This window comes from Nycticebus coucang, chromosome 6 (assembly GCF_027406575.1).
Source record: "Nycticebus coucang isolate mNycCou1 chromosome 6, mNycCou1.pri, whole genome shotgun sequence".
Taxonomy (NCBI): Eukaryota; Metazoa; Chordata; class Mammalia; order Primates; family Lorisidae; genus Nycticebus; species Nycticebus coucang.
Genome location: NC_069785.1, coordinates 50,407,674 through 50,424,527, shown reverse-complemented (window position 1 = coordinate 50,424,527; position 16,854 = coordinate 50,407,674). Strand labels below are relative to the sequence as shown.

The window sequence follows — 16,854 nt, the reverse complement described above, 5'->3', positions numbered from 1 at the left end:
CCTCAGCCTCCTGAGTAGCTGGGACTACAGGCGCCCACACCACACCTGGCTATTTTTTGTATTTTTAGTAGAGACAGTGTCTTACTTTGCTCAGGCTGGTCTTGAACTCCTAAGCTCAAGGAATACTATGGCCCCGGCCTCCGAGAGCCCTAGGATTGCAGGCACCTGGCCCAGATGGCCTACTTTTGACACCAAGGAGATTATATTAATCTTTGTTAATTGTACTTTGCACTTACTAAGCATTTGGTCAATATTATTTGTATTTTTCTAAATAGACGCTAGGGTATTCTAACTGGCATTGTTTCTGTGCTTGAAGAACTATTACTCTGGGATCAGAGCGGGCGAGTTGGTTACAGGAATGTCCTCTAGACATATAATTATTTTAAATAAATAACTACAATACAGCATATATAGAGTTTTGAGAGCTATGTATGTCTGGAATGTAACTGGAAAGATGGATGGGATTAATCAAGAAACACAGTGGGAGAGGATGGAATTACACAGAATTACACATTGTAAGGGAAAGATGGAAGCGCTTTCCTATTCAGGGTATATATAGTTTTTCTTTTCTTTTCTTTTCTTTTTTTTTTTTTGAGACAGGGTCTTACTCTGTGGCTTCAGCTAGAGTGCTCAAACTCCTGAGGTCAAGTGATCTTCCTGCCTCAGCCTCCTGAGTAGCTGGGATTTATAGGCCAGTGCCACCATGCCCAGATCATTTTTTCTATTTTTAGTAGAGACAGGGTGTCACTCTTTCTCAGGCTAGTTTTGAACTCCTGACGGCAAGTGATCCTCCCACCTTGACCTGCCAGAGTTCTAGGGTTACAGGCGTGAGCCACGGTGCCCCATCATATATAGTATTATATACGATGTAGTAGAAAGATGGAACAAGAGTCTTCTTTTAGCTTGTGTGGCAGAGGCAGTGGTGTGTGCATGAGTGAGGGCTGAGATGGTAAAGAAGAGAAGCTGAGCGGAAGGGTGGAAGGCCGTGGTGTAGGTGAAGATGAGAGTGGGCAGGTGGAGTTTGCCTACCTGGGATCTGAAGCTGATAGTGAGACGTTTATCGTTATGGAGGGTGAAGATCTATCTCTGGATCATAGGAGAGGAGAATTAAGTGTAGCTAAATACTTAGCTACATTGTCTTAATGGAGTGGCGAGGAAGTGGAAAGTCAGGAAAAAAGAACATGATATTAGTCCAACAGTGGAATCACCAGGATTTAGACATGGGACATGCTAATTGAAGAGGAATTTCAGCAGTGAGATGGTGTAAACTTAGAGACGCCCTTAGCAACTGGGGAACATCAAGCCCTAGCTCATAGTTCTCTTCTGAGCCTGCCCTACACGCTGAGAATAAGGGCCCTCATTCTTACCTCCTTTAGTTCCCTGGGTAGACAGTGAGGGTGTGTTTCACCTGATATATTGGCACTTACTGTGTATATGCCCATTTTCCTAGACTGTATGATCCTCAAGAGCAGAGACTGTGTCTTAGAGACTTCTTACATGTAATTTTTAAATTTATACTTGCATAGTGACAGAATTATTATTTTTACTTTTAAATAAAACTTTTTATTTGAGAAAAGTTTTAGAGTTATAGAAAAATTAAATGTTCCCATACACTCTGAGCAGTTTCCTCTGTGAGCATCTTATACAAGCATGACCCATTTATTATAATCAATGAGTCAATATCTATACGTATTGATAGTTCTGAATTAAAGTCCGTTCTTCATTTAGATTTTCTTCATTTTAACGTAAAGTTCTTTTTATGTTCAGGATCCCTACTAGGATACCACATTACATGCACTAGTCACGTCTTCTTAGACTGTGTCAGTTCTAAGACTTTCCTTGTTTTTGATGATCTGAACAGTCTTGAGGAGGGCTGGTCAGGTATTTTGTGGAATTCACCTTAGTGGAATTGTTTGGTGTTTTTATCATGATTAAACTGAAGCTATGGGTTTTGGGGAATAAGACCACAGAGGGGAATTTCCACTTTCATCATATTTAATGTCAAGGGTTTATAGTATCAACATGACTTGTCACTGTTGCTGTAAATCTTGATCACTCTGGCTGCGATAGTATTTGTTGGGATTTTTCCTTTGAAGTTACTCTCTTTCCCCTTCACACTGGGCTCTTTGGAAGGAAGTCAGTGTGTGCAGCTCCTGTTGAAGGAGTGGGAATTTACGCTTCATATCCTTGAAGGCTAAATTATTTGGAATTCTCCAGCACAGGAGATTTGTCTCTTCTCTCCCATTTATTTATTTATTCAATCATTTATTTATCAGTATGGATTTAAGGGTATTTATTTTATACTTTGGGTTATAATCCAACGCCACTTTTGCTATTTTCTTGCTCAGAAAGTTCTAGCTTTGGCCATGAGCTGTTCTTTTGATCGGCTTGTGCGTGCCTTGTCATACTTTCATCATTGTGGATGTTTGTTTGTTTGTTTGTTTAGGATTCCCTTACTTTTTGTCACCATAAGATGCTCTAGACTCATCTTGTATAATTTCTGCCCAGTCCTAAAATCAGTCACTTCTCCTAGAAGCCCTAATTCCTTTTATTGGAGAATGGTATTAGCAACCACAATGTGGGTATTAGGTATGTTCTTAGTTTTACTTTTTATCTAACATAGGGCCTGGCACATAACAGGTTCTCATTAAATGTTGCTGGAAACTCTATGCTAGTTGGTAAGGTGCTTAGTCATTCTGTACCCTGTTGTGCAGGTGGCAGTAAATTTCCTGGCCACTCAGGAAAATGAGCCTTAATCTTGGATACCTTCAGTTTGAGGTGGTTACAAAACATCTAATTCTAAATGCCCTGAAAACAGGAACTAAAGGGAAAATAAAAGAGAGAGAGGAAGAAAGGAAGAGAGGGAGGGAGAGATAAGGGGTGGGGAACCTGCAGCCTTGGGTCCACATGTGGCTCTCCAGATCCCCAAGTGTGGCCCCTGGACTGAATCCAAACTCCACAGAACAAATCCCTTTATTAAAAGGATTTGTTCTGTGAAATCTGGATTCAGTCAAAAGGCTACACTCAAGGATCCAGAAGGCCATGTGTGGACCCAAGGCCGCAGGTTCCCCACCCATTTGTTCCTTTTAAGATTATTTTTATTAAAAAAAGAAGAAGAAACTGTATGAAGTAGGTTAGAGAGGTTGGCTGGATTGCATCTTCAAAGGAGGAAACCGGGATTGTCTGTGTCCCAGCCGTGCTGACCCAGACAGTCCAGAAATGAGTTTCTGGTCTGGAGAGCCGGCTGAAGCTTGAGGAGGCCGTGGAAGCCATTCTCATTACTAGGGTTTGAAGTTTCGTTCATTACTCGAGTTGAGTTGTTGTGACTGGCACATGGTCTGGAAAAGACACATGTGGTTTTCAAATCACTGCTGAGAGATTTGACCTCTGCCTTCCACGAAGAGGGCCAGGATAAAGGCACTATAGTCAGGGGAGCATTTGCAAAGTTTGTTAGAGTTCTATAGGTCCCTTTATCAGATAGCCCTCTTGATTTTTTCTTGATGAAAATTTGTCAAAGGGCAAATAAAATCATGATGAGTAGTTCACAATGCATGTAGTTCATTTATGTATAATAATTGATGATCTGTCACATTTTTGATGGTGGAAATTATTTTAACTCTGGAGCAGTAGGGTGTTGAGGTGATACCACGTTCCCTGGGCCATATGTCATCCTTTGTTATGTGAAGGCCTGTATCTTTGATAACTCTCCACATTTACACTCAAGGGGCTCAATCATGATTTTTTTCCCTTTAAAGGTTAAAACACAGGGAACTCATGGAGCAGGGTGATCCTCCTTAGCTGTCACCTAGTTCTTAGTGCTTTCTTTGCCTAACGATTTAATCACTTCACAGGCTGAGAAACTAATGCATATGAAATAAGAGCCCCCTAATCTTGTTTTTATTACCCTAGACTTTTTTGAAAGGAGTTTGCACTCAGGATGGGAAGCAGAAAGGCTATCTTGCTGTAAGAGAGGCCAAACTTGCCGAAGTGGGTTCTGGCGAAGGAATGTGGACGCACTGCAGACATCTTGCACAGAGGCCAACTCTTGCAATGATGTGGTCAGACGTGGGAGAGCCCAGCTGTCTGCTCCATTGAGAGAGGCTTTAGCTAGCCCACACAATCTCTCAGTGCTGCGTCTGACTCGATCCAAGTATCAAGCCTGCGGAGGCTCACCCATCCCCCCTGTGAGTGGCACTGGGTTGTTTGGCTGAAAGTAGGAGAAATTACAGAGAAAGACTTGTTTATTTATTTTTTTTAAATGTAACATACGTGGTAAAATAGAATATAAACATATTTTCCCTTTTTTCCCTACGGACTATTAGAATACAGGTGAAAATTATTCATGCTTTATCTTGGATCTATTGATGGACATTTTGTGACTTTTTTTCTCATATCACCATGAATGCTATCGGATAAAATACCATCTTGAGCCCTACATGCATCTTTGATTTATAGAAGTTAAGAGAATATATTCTATGGACTCAGGCTTTCTGAACTCAAATCTCCATTATGTACTTCCAAGCTGTGGGACTTTGACTAGTTTGTTTAATTCCTAAGCCATAGTTCCTTAATCTTCAAGATAATAATAATATAATTTGCTTCAAAAAGTTGCTATGAAATTGAAACAAAGCAATGCATCTTTAGCACTTAGCAGAAAGTTCTTTTCCCTTTGAATTTTAATTTCCTTTAATTTGTCAAATGCTGCTGCTACCTGCACAGAGCTTTAACTGACTTTTGGGACACTGGGGCTGGTGCTGATGGCTGATAAAATGAAAAGGAAGAAAAAGAGGCATGAAACTCCTTCAGTGACATAAAGGAGTAACTTCATTAGGTTTCTTCCTGGTACATGCTTTTTTGTACTGAAACCTTAGAATAAAATCTCTTGTAATGGAAATAATCCAGAGTGTCTCATTAGACTTTTCGTGTTTTACTGCTTTCCAACTTAAATAAGACATTCATTTATTTCCAGAATTAGAGTTGTTTTTTTTTCTGTGTGTAAGTAGAACAAATGCCACCCAGCTTGTTTGAACGGGTTCTATTAGTTTGCAGTTCTCAAGACCAAAGTCAGCAAAGGGACATCTCACTTCTTCCTAATACTTGGCCTTGAGCCACACAGCATAGTAGTACAGAGAGTGACTTAAGAACAGTGGTGGCACAATGAAACAATCCTTGTTTGAGGATAGGGGTTGAAACAGTTGAAATAAAGTAATATATTACTTGTGAATGATAAAGGTTTAAAACTCAGAAAAAGCCGGAGGATGTAAACAAGATAAATCCTAATCCAAAATTGTATAGAACTTTAAAGAAATGCAGTGAAATGAAAATGCGATGTACTAATGAAAGGGAACTGGGAATGAATGAAACCTTCCCTTTTGTTCCATTCTAATGAAACAGGAAGTAGCCTGTTAAAAAGACAAGGTGTTCATACTTTAAAAGTAAAGTTGTTGCTTTAAATAAAAGATGATCAAAGTTAAGAACATATATTTAAAAGATGAACAGTTGTGGGGGGAGGAGAAGGAAAAGGGAAGAGGCAAGGAGGGAGGAGGATTGGCAAGCTCTCACCTACTGGGCCCAATGTAAGGGTAGACAGCACACCTCCTGGGTGAAGGGCTCAACTACAACGTCAACTTTACCTAACAAACACAAACAGTGTAAGCTAATCATTTGTACCTTATTTATTCATTCATTCATTCATTTGAGACAAAGTCTCACTCTGCAGCCCTGGGTAGAGTGCCATAGCATTTTCATAGCTCACAGCAACATTGGTCTCTTGAGCTCAAATGATCCTCTTTCCTCAATCTCCTGAGTAGCTGAGACTACAGGTGCCCGCCACAGTGCCCAGCCTGGCTAGTTTTTCTATTTTTAGTAGAGACAGAGTCTCACTCTTACTCAGGCTGGTCGCGAACTCCTGAGCTCAAGCAATCCAACCCAGAGTGCTAGATTATAGGCGTGTGCCACTGTGCCTAGCCTGTACCCTCATTTTAATTTGAGATTTTAAAAAAATGAACAGCTGTGGATGAGCATTAGATAAGAAGACAGAAGAACTCCCTCCGTTTTCTCAAGTCCTCGTCTCTTAAGGCTACTAGTTTAAACATTTCTGTTTTTAGTTCTTCTGGTATTTATCTCCATAATGCCGTCTCCTACATTTTTACCTTTATATCTGGAATTAAACATTACCCATTGGTCTCTTGCTGTAAAAGATGGGAATTTATCTTATTTAGCTATCTATACCTTTTTCTTTCTTCCAAAGTTTATTTTACATTTACAGTATGACTTTTATTTATTGGCTATTTTAAAACACTGGGTAATATATTTAAACCCCTGTTTCTTGGATTAATTGCTTGGGGCCCTCTACACCTTTCCTCCTAACAAGTTTCCTAACTTAATGTCATCTATACCACTAATTTTACACCTTGAAGATTTAAAACATTTATATTTAATGTTGTAATCATGGTAAATGGTAAAATCTTCCATGTTTTGGCTGTAGGTTGCTCATACACATTGCAAAACAATAAAGAATATTTATATTACTGTGATTTTTCAATTACCTTGGAAAATCTTTTGAGTGTCTTGCTTTGTAGGACTAAAATTACTGATTCTGGACCCTCTTTTCTTAGCTTTTTCACCCTGTTAGATTTGTTGATACTCCATAAATATACTCATTTTTGTCAGGCAATGATTTTTGTTTAAGAAACATTGTTACCTGAACCAGAGGATACCCGCAAGAGCTTAGGGGTCTTCTGAAGCTATTCCAGGATTTGGTTTGGGGTTGGACTGGCTACAGGGGGGCTACTCTAATGGGCTATTGGTGGGGAAGGTTCCAGGCAGTTAACTTTGGCCTGGATTGTCATTTTAATTGAGAGAACTCTGATGAAGTTCAGAAGGTCTGAGTGTTCCCAGCCTGTAGCCTGTCTTCCCCTTTCACTTCCCTTTCCAAGAGTCTGAGGTTCCCGAGGAAGTTCTGAACAGTCTGAAGTTTCAGGGATGACTTTGTCACAGGAGGAACAAAGATTGAGAGCCATTGATTTAGAATTCTCAATATAGTCTTTCTCTTTTTCTTAATTCCTTTTGTTCCCTTTGGCTGAGAAGTTAATCTAGATCAGAAGATGATTCTGTCAAGATGATAATGCTTTTTTTTTACTCATCCTTTTCATTTATAAAGCTTTTCATGCCTATTCTATCATCTGATGTCCCTATACATGCAAGATGTGGACAAGGAAAGCATTTCATTATCTCAGAAATACACTGAGCTCAGAGTTCCTTCAGTCATGAACACGTTAAGTCTTTATCCAGTCATTTTTCTCTTTAGCTTTGGAGAAGCCTTGGGCTACTGGGTGTGGAGTTGGGGGTCTTTCCATGGTTCCTTCATTTTCTTCCTAATTCTCTTTCTAACTTTAGCACTGCAGAGTGCTCTGGGTTTTCCGGGGCTACAAAAAAGAAGTAAAGGACAGGGCAAAGAATTTACGTTTGATTCTCAATTGTGCGTATGGTTGAAGTAGTGAATTCAGAGGAAATGCAAGAGGGCTCAGTACTGTGATGTATGGTGCACATATACAGAGAGAACGTGGGCGTGCATTCCAGCTGAAAGTACATTTTAGCCGTGCAGTTGTTTTAAAGGTCTATGCTTTTAGAACTATAGTGTTTATATCAACAATCTTTGGAGTAGCTCCTGGTTTGTGACACTGATTGCAAAACATTTGATCTTCCTTATCAGTCCCCAAACTGCAGCATCCAGTACCAATGTTTAGGCCCTCGAGATATAACAAAGTGAAAAGAATGGTTTCTTTTGGGTCTCTGTATATTATATCCTCTGTCTTAGTTTGCACTGTCAAAGTCCTTAGATCCTTGCCCAGTGACTCCCTGAAATTGTTAAATATGGATCATCTGGATTCTAAATTGGACGCTTTGTCCCAGGACATGTGATGAACTGTCTGTAAACAAGAAACCCAGAGTGACACTGATTTTATTTTCCTGTAACTGTTGTTACCAACTCTGTTCCAAACTTTTGCTAAAGAAATATTTACATGTTTTGGCCTTTACTTTTCCTGACTCATGTCAGAGTTTGCGTTCTTGTAATTTTGGTGAAAGGGAGAATGTGTAACATTTTAGAGGTGAGCTGGGTCATAGAAAAAAAAATCTATCTATACAGCCTTGGGGCGGGGTACACACACACACACAGACACACGTGTCTTCAGAGAGGACATATTTAAAACCTCATGTGCAGTAGTAGATTTTATCATGCCTTTTCTTAACTGGATTGGTAAGAAGTTTGTTGTTTGACATAGACTTGTATGGCTTCATGCATTGTGATAAAATGTGCTGCACTTTGTATCTCTAGTTTTTATTTTCCTGATGTACCATATGCACCGTGGATGTTAAAGGATACCCTTATTGATATTATTATGTTAAAGTGTTCCAAACTCCCAAACTACTAAGCCAGCATTGAGTCCTATGAGTTTATTTTTTGCTGTCTACCAGGATTCATTCTGTTTTTATACGAAGTAACTCGGGGATGTTTTTCCCTTTTATTTGTTCATCTCTTCTTTTTTTAAAAGAAAAAAAAAAAAGAATGGAATTCTTGTGCTTTTGTTTCAGACCCAATGTGTGTGGATCACGTTATAATGCCTACTGTTGCCCTGGATGGAAAACCTTACCTGGTGGAAATCAGTGTATTGTCCGTAAGTGAATAGACAGACCATCAGTTTGCATGTCCGTCTTTTGTTGTTTGGGTTGTGTGGTTTTGCTTAGAATTTGGTCCTTTGTAACTGTATCATTAGTATATGTGGATAGCAGAGCCTTCTAGCTCTAAGATTTTCCTACGTTCTCTGCATTCAGTTGGGAAATACATCGTCTTGGTCAAATCACTGTCATACTTAAATTCAGTGACTTTAATTAATAAATTCCTTTTTATTTTTGAGGATTCATTGAGGGTACAAAGAAACAGGTTGCATTGATTGCATTAGTTAGATAAAGACCCTCTTATACTTGTTTCCCGCCCCCAAAAGGTGTACAAACATATGTTTCTGAAACTTAGAGATTGGAGTCTCAGAGTTACTTTGATCAAGGTTGCATGTCATTTACACCTGTTGCACTTGGTCACACAGATTATGTAATCGCTTTGGTGAGAGTTTGAAAAAAGATCATCCTTGCTGATTTCTGTATGGTAATTTCTAAGTTGCTTGGCCACCCAGGGCTTATTGAAGCCATGCTTATTGAATTTGAGTGGTTGAGGCCAGAAGCAGACCTAACAGAGGAGGGGAGATAAGGTGGGTAGAGATGAGGGGAAAGACTAGGCAAGAACCCAAGTGACAACAGAGATTCCTCTATTGATTTCTTTTTGCCATGGCAAATCTCCAGATTCTCACAATATCCACAAATGTTGAGTGCCAGACAAGTGCTATTTAATGGAGACAAGAGAGTCAAATTAGTTATGGCATCTGCCTTCTTGGAACTTCTACAGTTATTATACCTATGAAATAATTTGTAGATTTCAGAAAACTCCAATAGTATAATGGAGAAACTGAGAGCTGAATGGACATTCAGGAATTACTTGGTCCACCATCACACTTGGACCCAGAGTGGTCTGTGGAGAGGAATAGAATAGAGAATTTTATCTAATATGCACTTGGTGACCTAAAAAAGTTTATTTCTTTCCCAATTACTTTGACCAGAAAGCATTTTATTCATTGGCACATTGTGATTTAAGACCAAAAATGAATTACTAAGAGGGGTATATGATGGTATTTGGAGTTTTTGCAGTGAACTGGACAATGGAACCCTTTCCCATGCAGGGGTCTTCAAACTGCGGCCCATAGGCCACATGAGGTGATGTGATTGTATTTGTTACCGTTTTTTTTTTTTTTTACTTAAAAATAAGATATGTGCAGTGTGCATAGGAATTTGTTCATATATATATATATATATATTTTTTTTTTTTTTTTTTTTTGCCGGGGCTGGGTTTGAACCCACCACCTCCGTCATATGGGACCGGCGCCCTACTCCTTGAGCCACAGGCGCCGCCCCTATATATTTTTTTAACTGTAGTCCGGCCCTCTAATGGTCTGAGGGACAGTGAACTGGCCCCCTGTTTAAAAAGTTTGAGGACTCCTGCCCAGAGCTCTTTGAGAAATTCTGTCTTTAGATATTTAAATAAATGTTGATAGGATCCTTTGACAGCTTATTTCATAGTAGTTTCCAGTTTCCATCCTTAGCTCTTCTGATCCTTTAATGCACTTTCTATACAGAGCATAGTTTTAGCCTTGTACATCATGTCTGCCTCTTGCACAGTTGTGTAGCAGTTTGAAAAAAGAATCATGCTTATGATTATAAAATGTAGTGACTGCTGATAAATATAAATCATTTGTCACTTAAACTTATTTTTTTGGCCACTAGCAGAGCATTTGGCCCCAGATTGATATTAGTCTGTGGGTGGCATAAAGGTGTAAATATTCCTCTCGAGAATGAATGGCTTCCTGACCGTGGAATCAAACTATGGCAGTAGATTCCAGCATTCTACTCTCAGACTGTTGATGTAATTCAACACAGGACAAAAATTCGGCTCTAAACGTTTATAGTAAAATTGGCTTCCAAGAATACTACTGCAGTTTTTATATCAAACCTTACAGTGAATATAAAAATGGAATTCTTATCAGCATGTAAATATGTTTAGACGTAGGATTTTTGTTGTTTTATTTTCCTTTTATAATAATCTGTCTTGGCTTTTAATAGACTGAGTGCTGTCGAATAAGAAAAGTGAGATTGAGAACAACTGTTATGAGTAAGGGAGTTACTAATTTTTAAGACAGTGTTAATTTAGTCCAAATAAATGAGTATACCTGAGGCTCAAAGTCACATAAGTGACGGAGACAAAGGCATTGAGGGGCCTGAACGCCCAGGTCTCCTCCCTAACGGCGGGGTCCCTGGGTCCCTGTATCTATCCATTCTGTCTGAATCCATGAGCTAACAGACCTCTGCTTTTATTCACAGCCATTTGCCGGCATTCCTGTGGGGATGGATTTTGTTCGAGGCCAAATATGTGCACTTGCCCATCTGGTCAGATAGCTCCTTCCTGTGGCTCCAGATCCAGTGAGTCTAACATGTCATTATATATAATATTATTTTATGTGGTTACACCCTACTTTCTCCTAAATTTGCTTTTGGCTTTTCTCTTGCCTGCAATACATACATTTTTTTCCTCACTAGAACATCTGCCTTCTCTGTTCTGCCCAAAATACTTGGAAAGACTTTCTGCAGTCTGGTCTCTCATTTCCCTTCTTTACTTTTTATAGGAAAATTACCTATGGGGCATAGTGACTATGAATAATATACAGATTATGGCTCTCTGTATAGGTATTGCCTTATTCATCTTTGCATCTCCAATGTAAACACCATCAAAGGTGCTCAATGAAATGATTGTTTATTGAACATTTTTGGCTCAAGAAATCTAGGCATTCTTCCTTGTGGCACTGAAATATGAAATCTAATTAAAACTTGTTTAAAACTCAAGACCTCTGCCTTTATAAGAAGAAAATGTATGAAGCTATTATGACAGTTTCTGCAGGCGAGATTTCATGAGGCACAGACATATTTTCCCTTTCAGAATTTTGCCACTTTCTGTGATGCCAAATAAACATCCACAGTTCATTCTTCAGAGCCTGTGCTTGCTTGTTCCATTTTTTTTCTTGAAATGTAGGGTCTATAGTAGTAAATTAGGAAAAATGGGGGATTGATTGGAAAGGGGTGGGTCATTATTGGTTGTTTAAAAAGTGGAAGTTCATGTTTGTGTAAACAGCCCCTCAATATCTCAGCCATCACCAAGGTGAAAAACCTAGGTTCCTCTTCCATTTCTGGTTAGAAAATGCTCTCTTCTTACAGTGTCTTCTATTTTTTGACAAGGTTTTAAAGAAAGATGTTGTGATATACGTTCATTCTCTTTTGTTTATTACAAGTAGAGACTGTAGTGTGTCAGGGTTCATTACCTGTTAAGAGTCCTGGCATTTGTGACAGTCATAGGCTGAATAATAGGCTAGGAGTAGTCGTCCTGTGTAGCACCCTCTTGGTCCCCACTCACCTACTTTAGCATTCACAGTGAACATGGAGGACTCTGCCTGAGAGCTTTGTAACATTTTTCTGGCCAGGGAGCATGTCAAATCTACATGCAGTGCAAGCTGGAAGTGCTGGAGTGTTAGTGGACCTAGAAGCAATTTTAACCAATAACAGATGGAGACTTTTTGGATAAGTGCCCCAGCTTGCTTGCCTCTCAGCCTGGATAACCATGAGGTTTGTTCTGCACTGTCCCCTGAAGTTCCCTAGTGAGACCAAGCCCTCGTTGCCTGCAGTGATAATAGACTTGATAATGTACTTTGTTAGCTTCCTTCTCTTTCCTGTCTCACTTTCTCACTCTCCTACCAGTGTTTTCTAGAATTACTTCCAAAACAAACTACTTTCATTTAAATTATTGTCTCAGAATCTGCTTCTGGTGGAACCCAAACAAAAACAATCTAGTATAAAATATAGCCATTTGCAGACTGGGTTAGAAAGTCCCCCTGTGGGCTGAGATTTTTGCTTATTGCACTGACAATAGCATATTATTACTTGACCTTAGCTTGGTTTCAAATGTGTATCCTACAAGTAACAGCAGGTTCCTTCCACCAAGCAAGGGCATCTGAGCTAGGAGAATAGAAAGAGGCAGAGAAGTCAGCTGGCAGCACTTTTGGGAACATGCAGGACATCTTCATCTCTATCAGGATGACTTCCAAGCTGCTACTGAGGAGAGTCTCAGGGGTGGGAGAGAAATGCAGATACCAATTTGGGAATAGATCCCATGTCTCACATTGGTTCTTGAACCAACCAACAGCACTGCACTTCTGGAGGAAGAAAATATGGCCAGATGGCAAAACTAGGTGGACCCAAACATCTCTCTGAGTTAGGGTTATCCTTCAATTAGTGGGAGAATTAGCAAAGGGACCTATTGGCTACTAATGTGAACTACTCATGATTTCTCTGACAAGTAAAAATCCTGAGATGTGGAGACAGACTGTTAGCAAGACCAGAGGGAAAAGCCATAGTCCTAGCATATATCAAGTTAGCCATGGGGTTGGTGAATATAGTAGTAAGGTTCTGAGGCCAGATTTAGGGTAGAGACTGAAATTCAAGATTTATGAGTGGAGCTTTCTGAAGAAATCTGGGTCACATCTGTGGTATCTGGACATTGGACAAAGTCTCCAAGTAGCCTGTGGATGAGAGTGGTATAAGGAAGAGAACTTGTTTTGACAAGCACCTTTTGAGGCATTTGAAATCTTTAAGATCATTGGCTTGGACTCTGTGAACTAATATTGTCTAAACAATGTGCAGAGTTAAAAAGGTAGAATGTTTTAAATTAAAGGTAGCTAATAGATGATCAGAATTTATTTCTCATCTTAAGGTAATGTTCTAAGGAACAGCTATGAAATTCTACAAAGCTTCCTGGCCACAGTGTGGTAAACAGTAAATGTAGATGGGTCAATTTGCTAATTCTCTTGCTAATTGAAGGGTAACCCTAAGTCAGAGAGATGTTTGCATCCACCACTTGTGGTTCTACCAAAAGGTGAAAATTTAGATCATTTAACCAATTTTTCCTATGAAAAATTTATACTTGCTTTGTGTTGGGGTCAAAGAGGTCTTGGCAAGTTGTGGGACCTCTGAGGGGTTTAGTTTTCTCATTTGAAAATGAAAAGAATGGAAGGAAGGTTGTTCTTTCCCAAGACTTGAGTGTCTAGTAACTCTGAGAATAGAAAATTATCTCTTTATGGCCTGAATGAGGAATTATATTTCCAGAAGGTCTAAACTACCTACCAGGTAATTCCCTTGGACACCTGGAAGGTGTGGTTTCCCTTGCACCTGGTAGAATTCTTGACACTGATTATTGAGGCACCAGGGCAAAAAGAAAGATTAATTAGACAGGGTCAGGACAGTGGTTTTCTAGACTTGGATTCCAGCTGTATTGAGGACTAGTCTTCTCTACTCTGTCATCAGTTTGTTTAGATATTCACTTACTGAGCAGCATCTGGGTTGTTTTCAGTTTTTTTGTTATTAGAGCAAAGGTGCTCCGAACATTAGTATGCAAGTTTTTGGTGTAAACATAAGTCTTCAAACTCTGGGATAAATTCTTAGAAATATAATTTCTGAGTTGTGTAGTAGCTGCATGGTTAGCTTTTTAAGAACTGTCAAACTCTTTCTCAAGCAGTGAATGATCCTAGTTTCTGTGCATCCTTCCCAGCTTTTGGTGTTGTCACCACTTTTAATTTCAGCTGTTCTCCTAGCTGGGTGGAGATATCTCTTTGTGGTCTTCATTTGCATTTCCCCTATTGGCTAATGACATTGAACATCTTTTTATGTGCTCTGTTTGCAACTTCTATATCTTCTTCATGGAAATGTCTCTTCATGTCTTTTTTTTTTTTTTTCAGATTCCAATTGGATTGTTTATTTTACTGTTGAGTTTTGAGATTTCTTTGTATATTCTAAATACTATTTGTTTATCAAGTGCATGATTTGTAAATATTTTCTCCCACTCTGTAGCTTGCTTCTTTTTTATGTTTACAATGGATTCTTTTTTAAGTTTGATGAAGTCCAATATCACAATTTTTCCTTTGCTGGATCATGCTTTTGAGGCCAAGTCTAAGAATGCTTTGCCTAGTACTAGATCTTAAAGATCTTCTCCAACTTCTTACTAAAAGTTGGATAGTTTTATATTTATATCTGTAATCCATGTCGGGATAATTTTTATATGAGATGTAAGGTTGAAGTCTAGGTTCAATTATAGTTTACAGATGTCCAATTACTCCAGCCCCATTTGTTTCTGAAAAGGGTTTTCATCATTCATTGAATTACATTTGCATCTTTGTCCAAAAGTTAGGCATGTTTGTGTGGGTCTGTTTTTTTGTTCTCTGTTTTATTTCATTGATCCATTTATCTATCCCTTCTTTAATATCATACTAATTATATTACATAATTATCATATAGTCTTCTACCTAGAGCTATATGGTAAGACTTGAAAATGGATAGATTCATTCCTCCCACTTTATCCGTCATTTTCAAAATTCGTTTTAGCTATTCTACATTGTTGGCCTTTCCATAAAATGTTTAGATTAATCTTGCTTACATCTATAAAACCTTTTAGGATTTTGATAGAAATTCTGTCAAACCTGTATATCAATTTGGGAAATACTGATGTCTTATGGAACCCCTTCAACTTTAATCAATTTTTTCACTTTTAATTTACTTCAATTCAGTGAGAATTTGGGACATTTGTACTCTTAATGTGAATCTGAGCTCTAAGAAGTCTAGAGCAATTCTAGACCATATGTTACCAAGTTTGCTGAAAGTATAAGGACACTCAGAGGAAGGGGAAATGGTACTGTGGCTACTCTGGAAGAAGTGACCCTTCTTCAGGGGAGTGTGGGATTTAGATGGATAGAGAGGAGAGGAGTTCATGGAATCTACTCAGACTTGTCCTTAGAAATGGGTGAATTGTTTTCTTTCTGGTCTGCCCTCAGTGGAAGCACCTTTTTCACTGCTGGTGTCATTTAACTTGTCCTTCTCCTTCTCTGGACATTTTCCAGCTCAGCTAGGTTTTTTTTTTTTTTTTTTTCTCTTTTTCTTTTAGATACCTTCATTAAGTTGCTCTTCTGAGCTGTGTGTCTTTAGGCATCATGTAACATTTATGTACTTAAGGGAAATGTCATCGATGTTCTTTCTCCAAATGAAAATGGTTTTTGTCCCACAGTGACTGTTGTCTCAGGTGTTCGGTCTAGAAGTTAGTCTAACTGTTTAATTTATCTGTCTGTGCTTTTCCCAGTGCCTAAATCAAAATCACATGCTTGCCATAACAGATGCTTATTTGCAAATTGCTCCCAGTGTTCTTTCTGCCAGTTGTGCCTGCCAAGATGATGGCAGGTCTCTGAGAGTTGTGCCAAATCTAATGCATCCCGAAGAAAACCTTTACCTGAGGTGGTTAGACCCAAGTGCCAGTTTGGCGTCTCTCTAATGTCCATAGTGTGCTCATGTTGTTCTTTTTTGATTGGTCATTTTAAGAATTAATTTGTGTAAGAATAATTAATAGAATTTATTCATTTATAATTAATTATAAAGAGCTACAAAAATAATTATTTTCTTTATAATCTAAAGAAAAGAAATTAATTAATTATTTTCTTTATAATCTAAAGAAAGTCTCTTTTGTTACTCCGATGCCTAGAAAATGAAAGGCATTTAGGAAATAGGTTTTTGATATGGCTGACTAAAATCTGAAATGAACAGAAAATTAATTTGGGATCTTGTATGGATACAAGGAGATGGCAACATTTTCTTTTAGTTCTCGGATACTGAGACTTATGTGAAACACTTTGAGGCTGTCTGTCCATCTCAGGGGCATGTCCTTCCTGGGGACTTGGGGCTCTCAGGGCTAACAGTGTGTGGCCGCATCATCCTGGACACTAACACTTTGACCTCGCCCCCCACCTCCTGGTGTTTTCAGTTGCTAGTAAAATCTTTTATTTATTTATTTATTTTTTGTGACAGAGTCACTCGATAGAGTGCTATGGCATCACAGCTCACAGCAACCTCAAACTCTTGGGCTTAAGTGATTCTCTTGCCTCAGCTGCCCTGTAGCTGGTACTACAGGTGCCTGCCACAACGCCTGGCTATTTTTTTTGTTGTAGTTGTCATTGTTGTTTAGCAGGCCTGGCCAGGTTGAAACCCACCAGCCTCAGTGTATGTGGCCAGCACCCTAACCACTGAGCTATGGGTGCTGAGCCAGTTGCTGGTAAAATGTTAACACAGATTGAGTTTAGGAATATATTCTGACTTGGAGTATTTAGT

General features: G+C 38.9%; 1 protein-coding gene across 3 annotated transcripts in view; it reads left to right on the top strand.

Annotated features, from left to right (window-relative positions):
* The window catches only part of FBN1 (fibrillin 1), a 242,553-nt gene that overhangs the window by 22,514 nt on the left and 203,185 nt on the right, over positions 1–16,854 (top strand). For all 3 annotated transcript variants that reach the window (XM_053593723.1, XM_053593726.1, XM_053593725.1), the window contains exons 3-4: positions 8,596–8,678; positions 10,987–11,085. In XM_053593723.1, the coding sequence (XP_053449698.1) occupies positions 8,596–8,678; positions 10,987–11,085 (182 nt within the window). The remainder of the gene's footprint in view (positions 1–8,595; positions 8,679–10,986; positions 11,086–16,854) is intronic.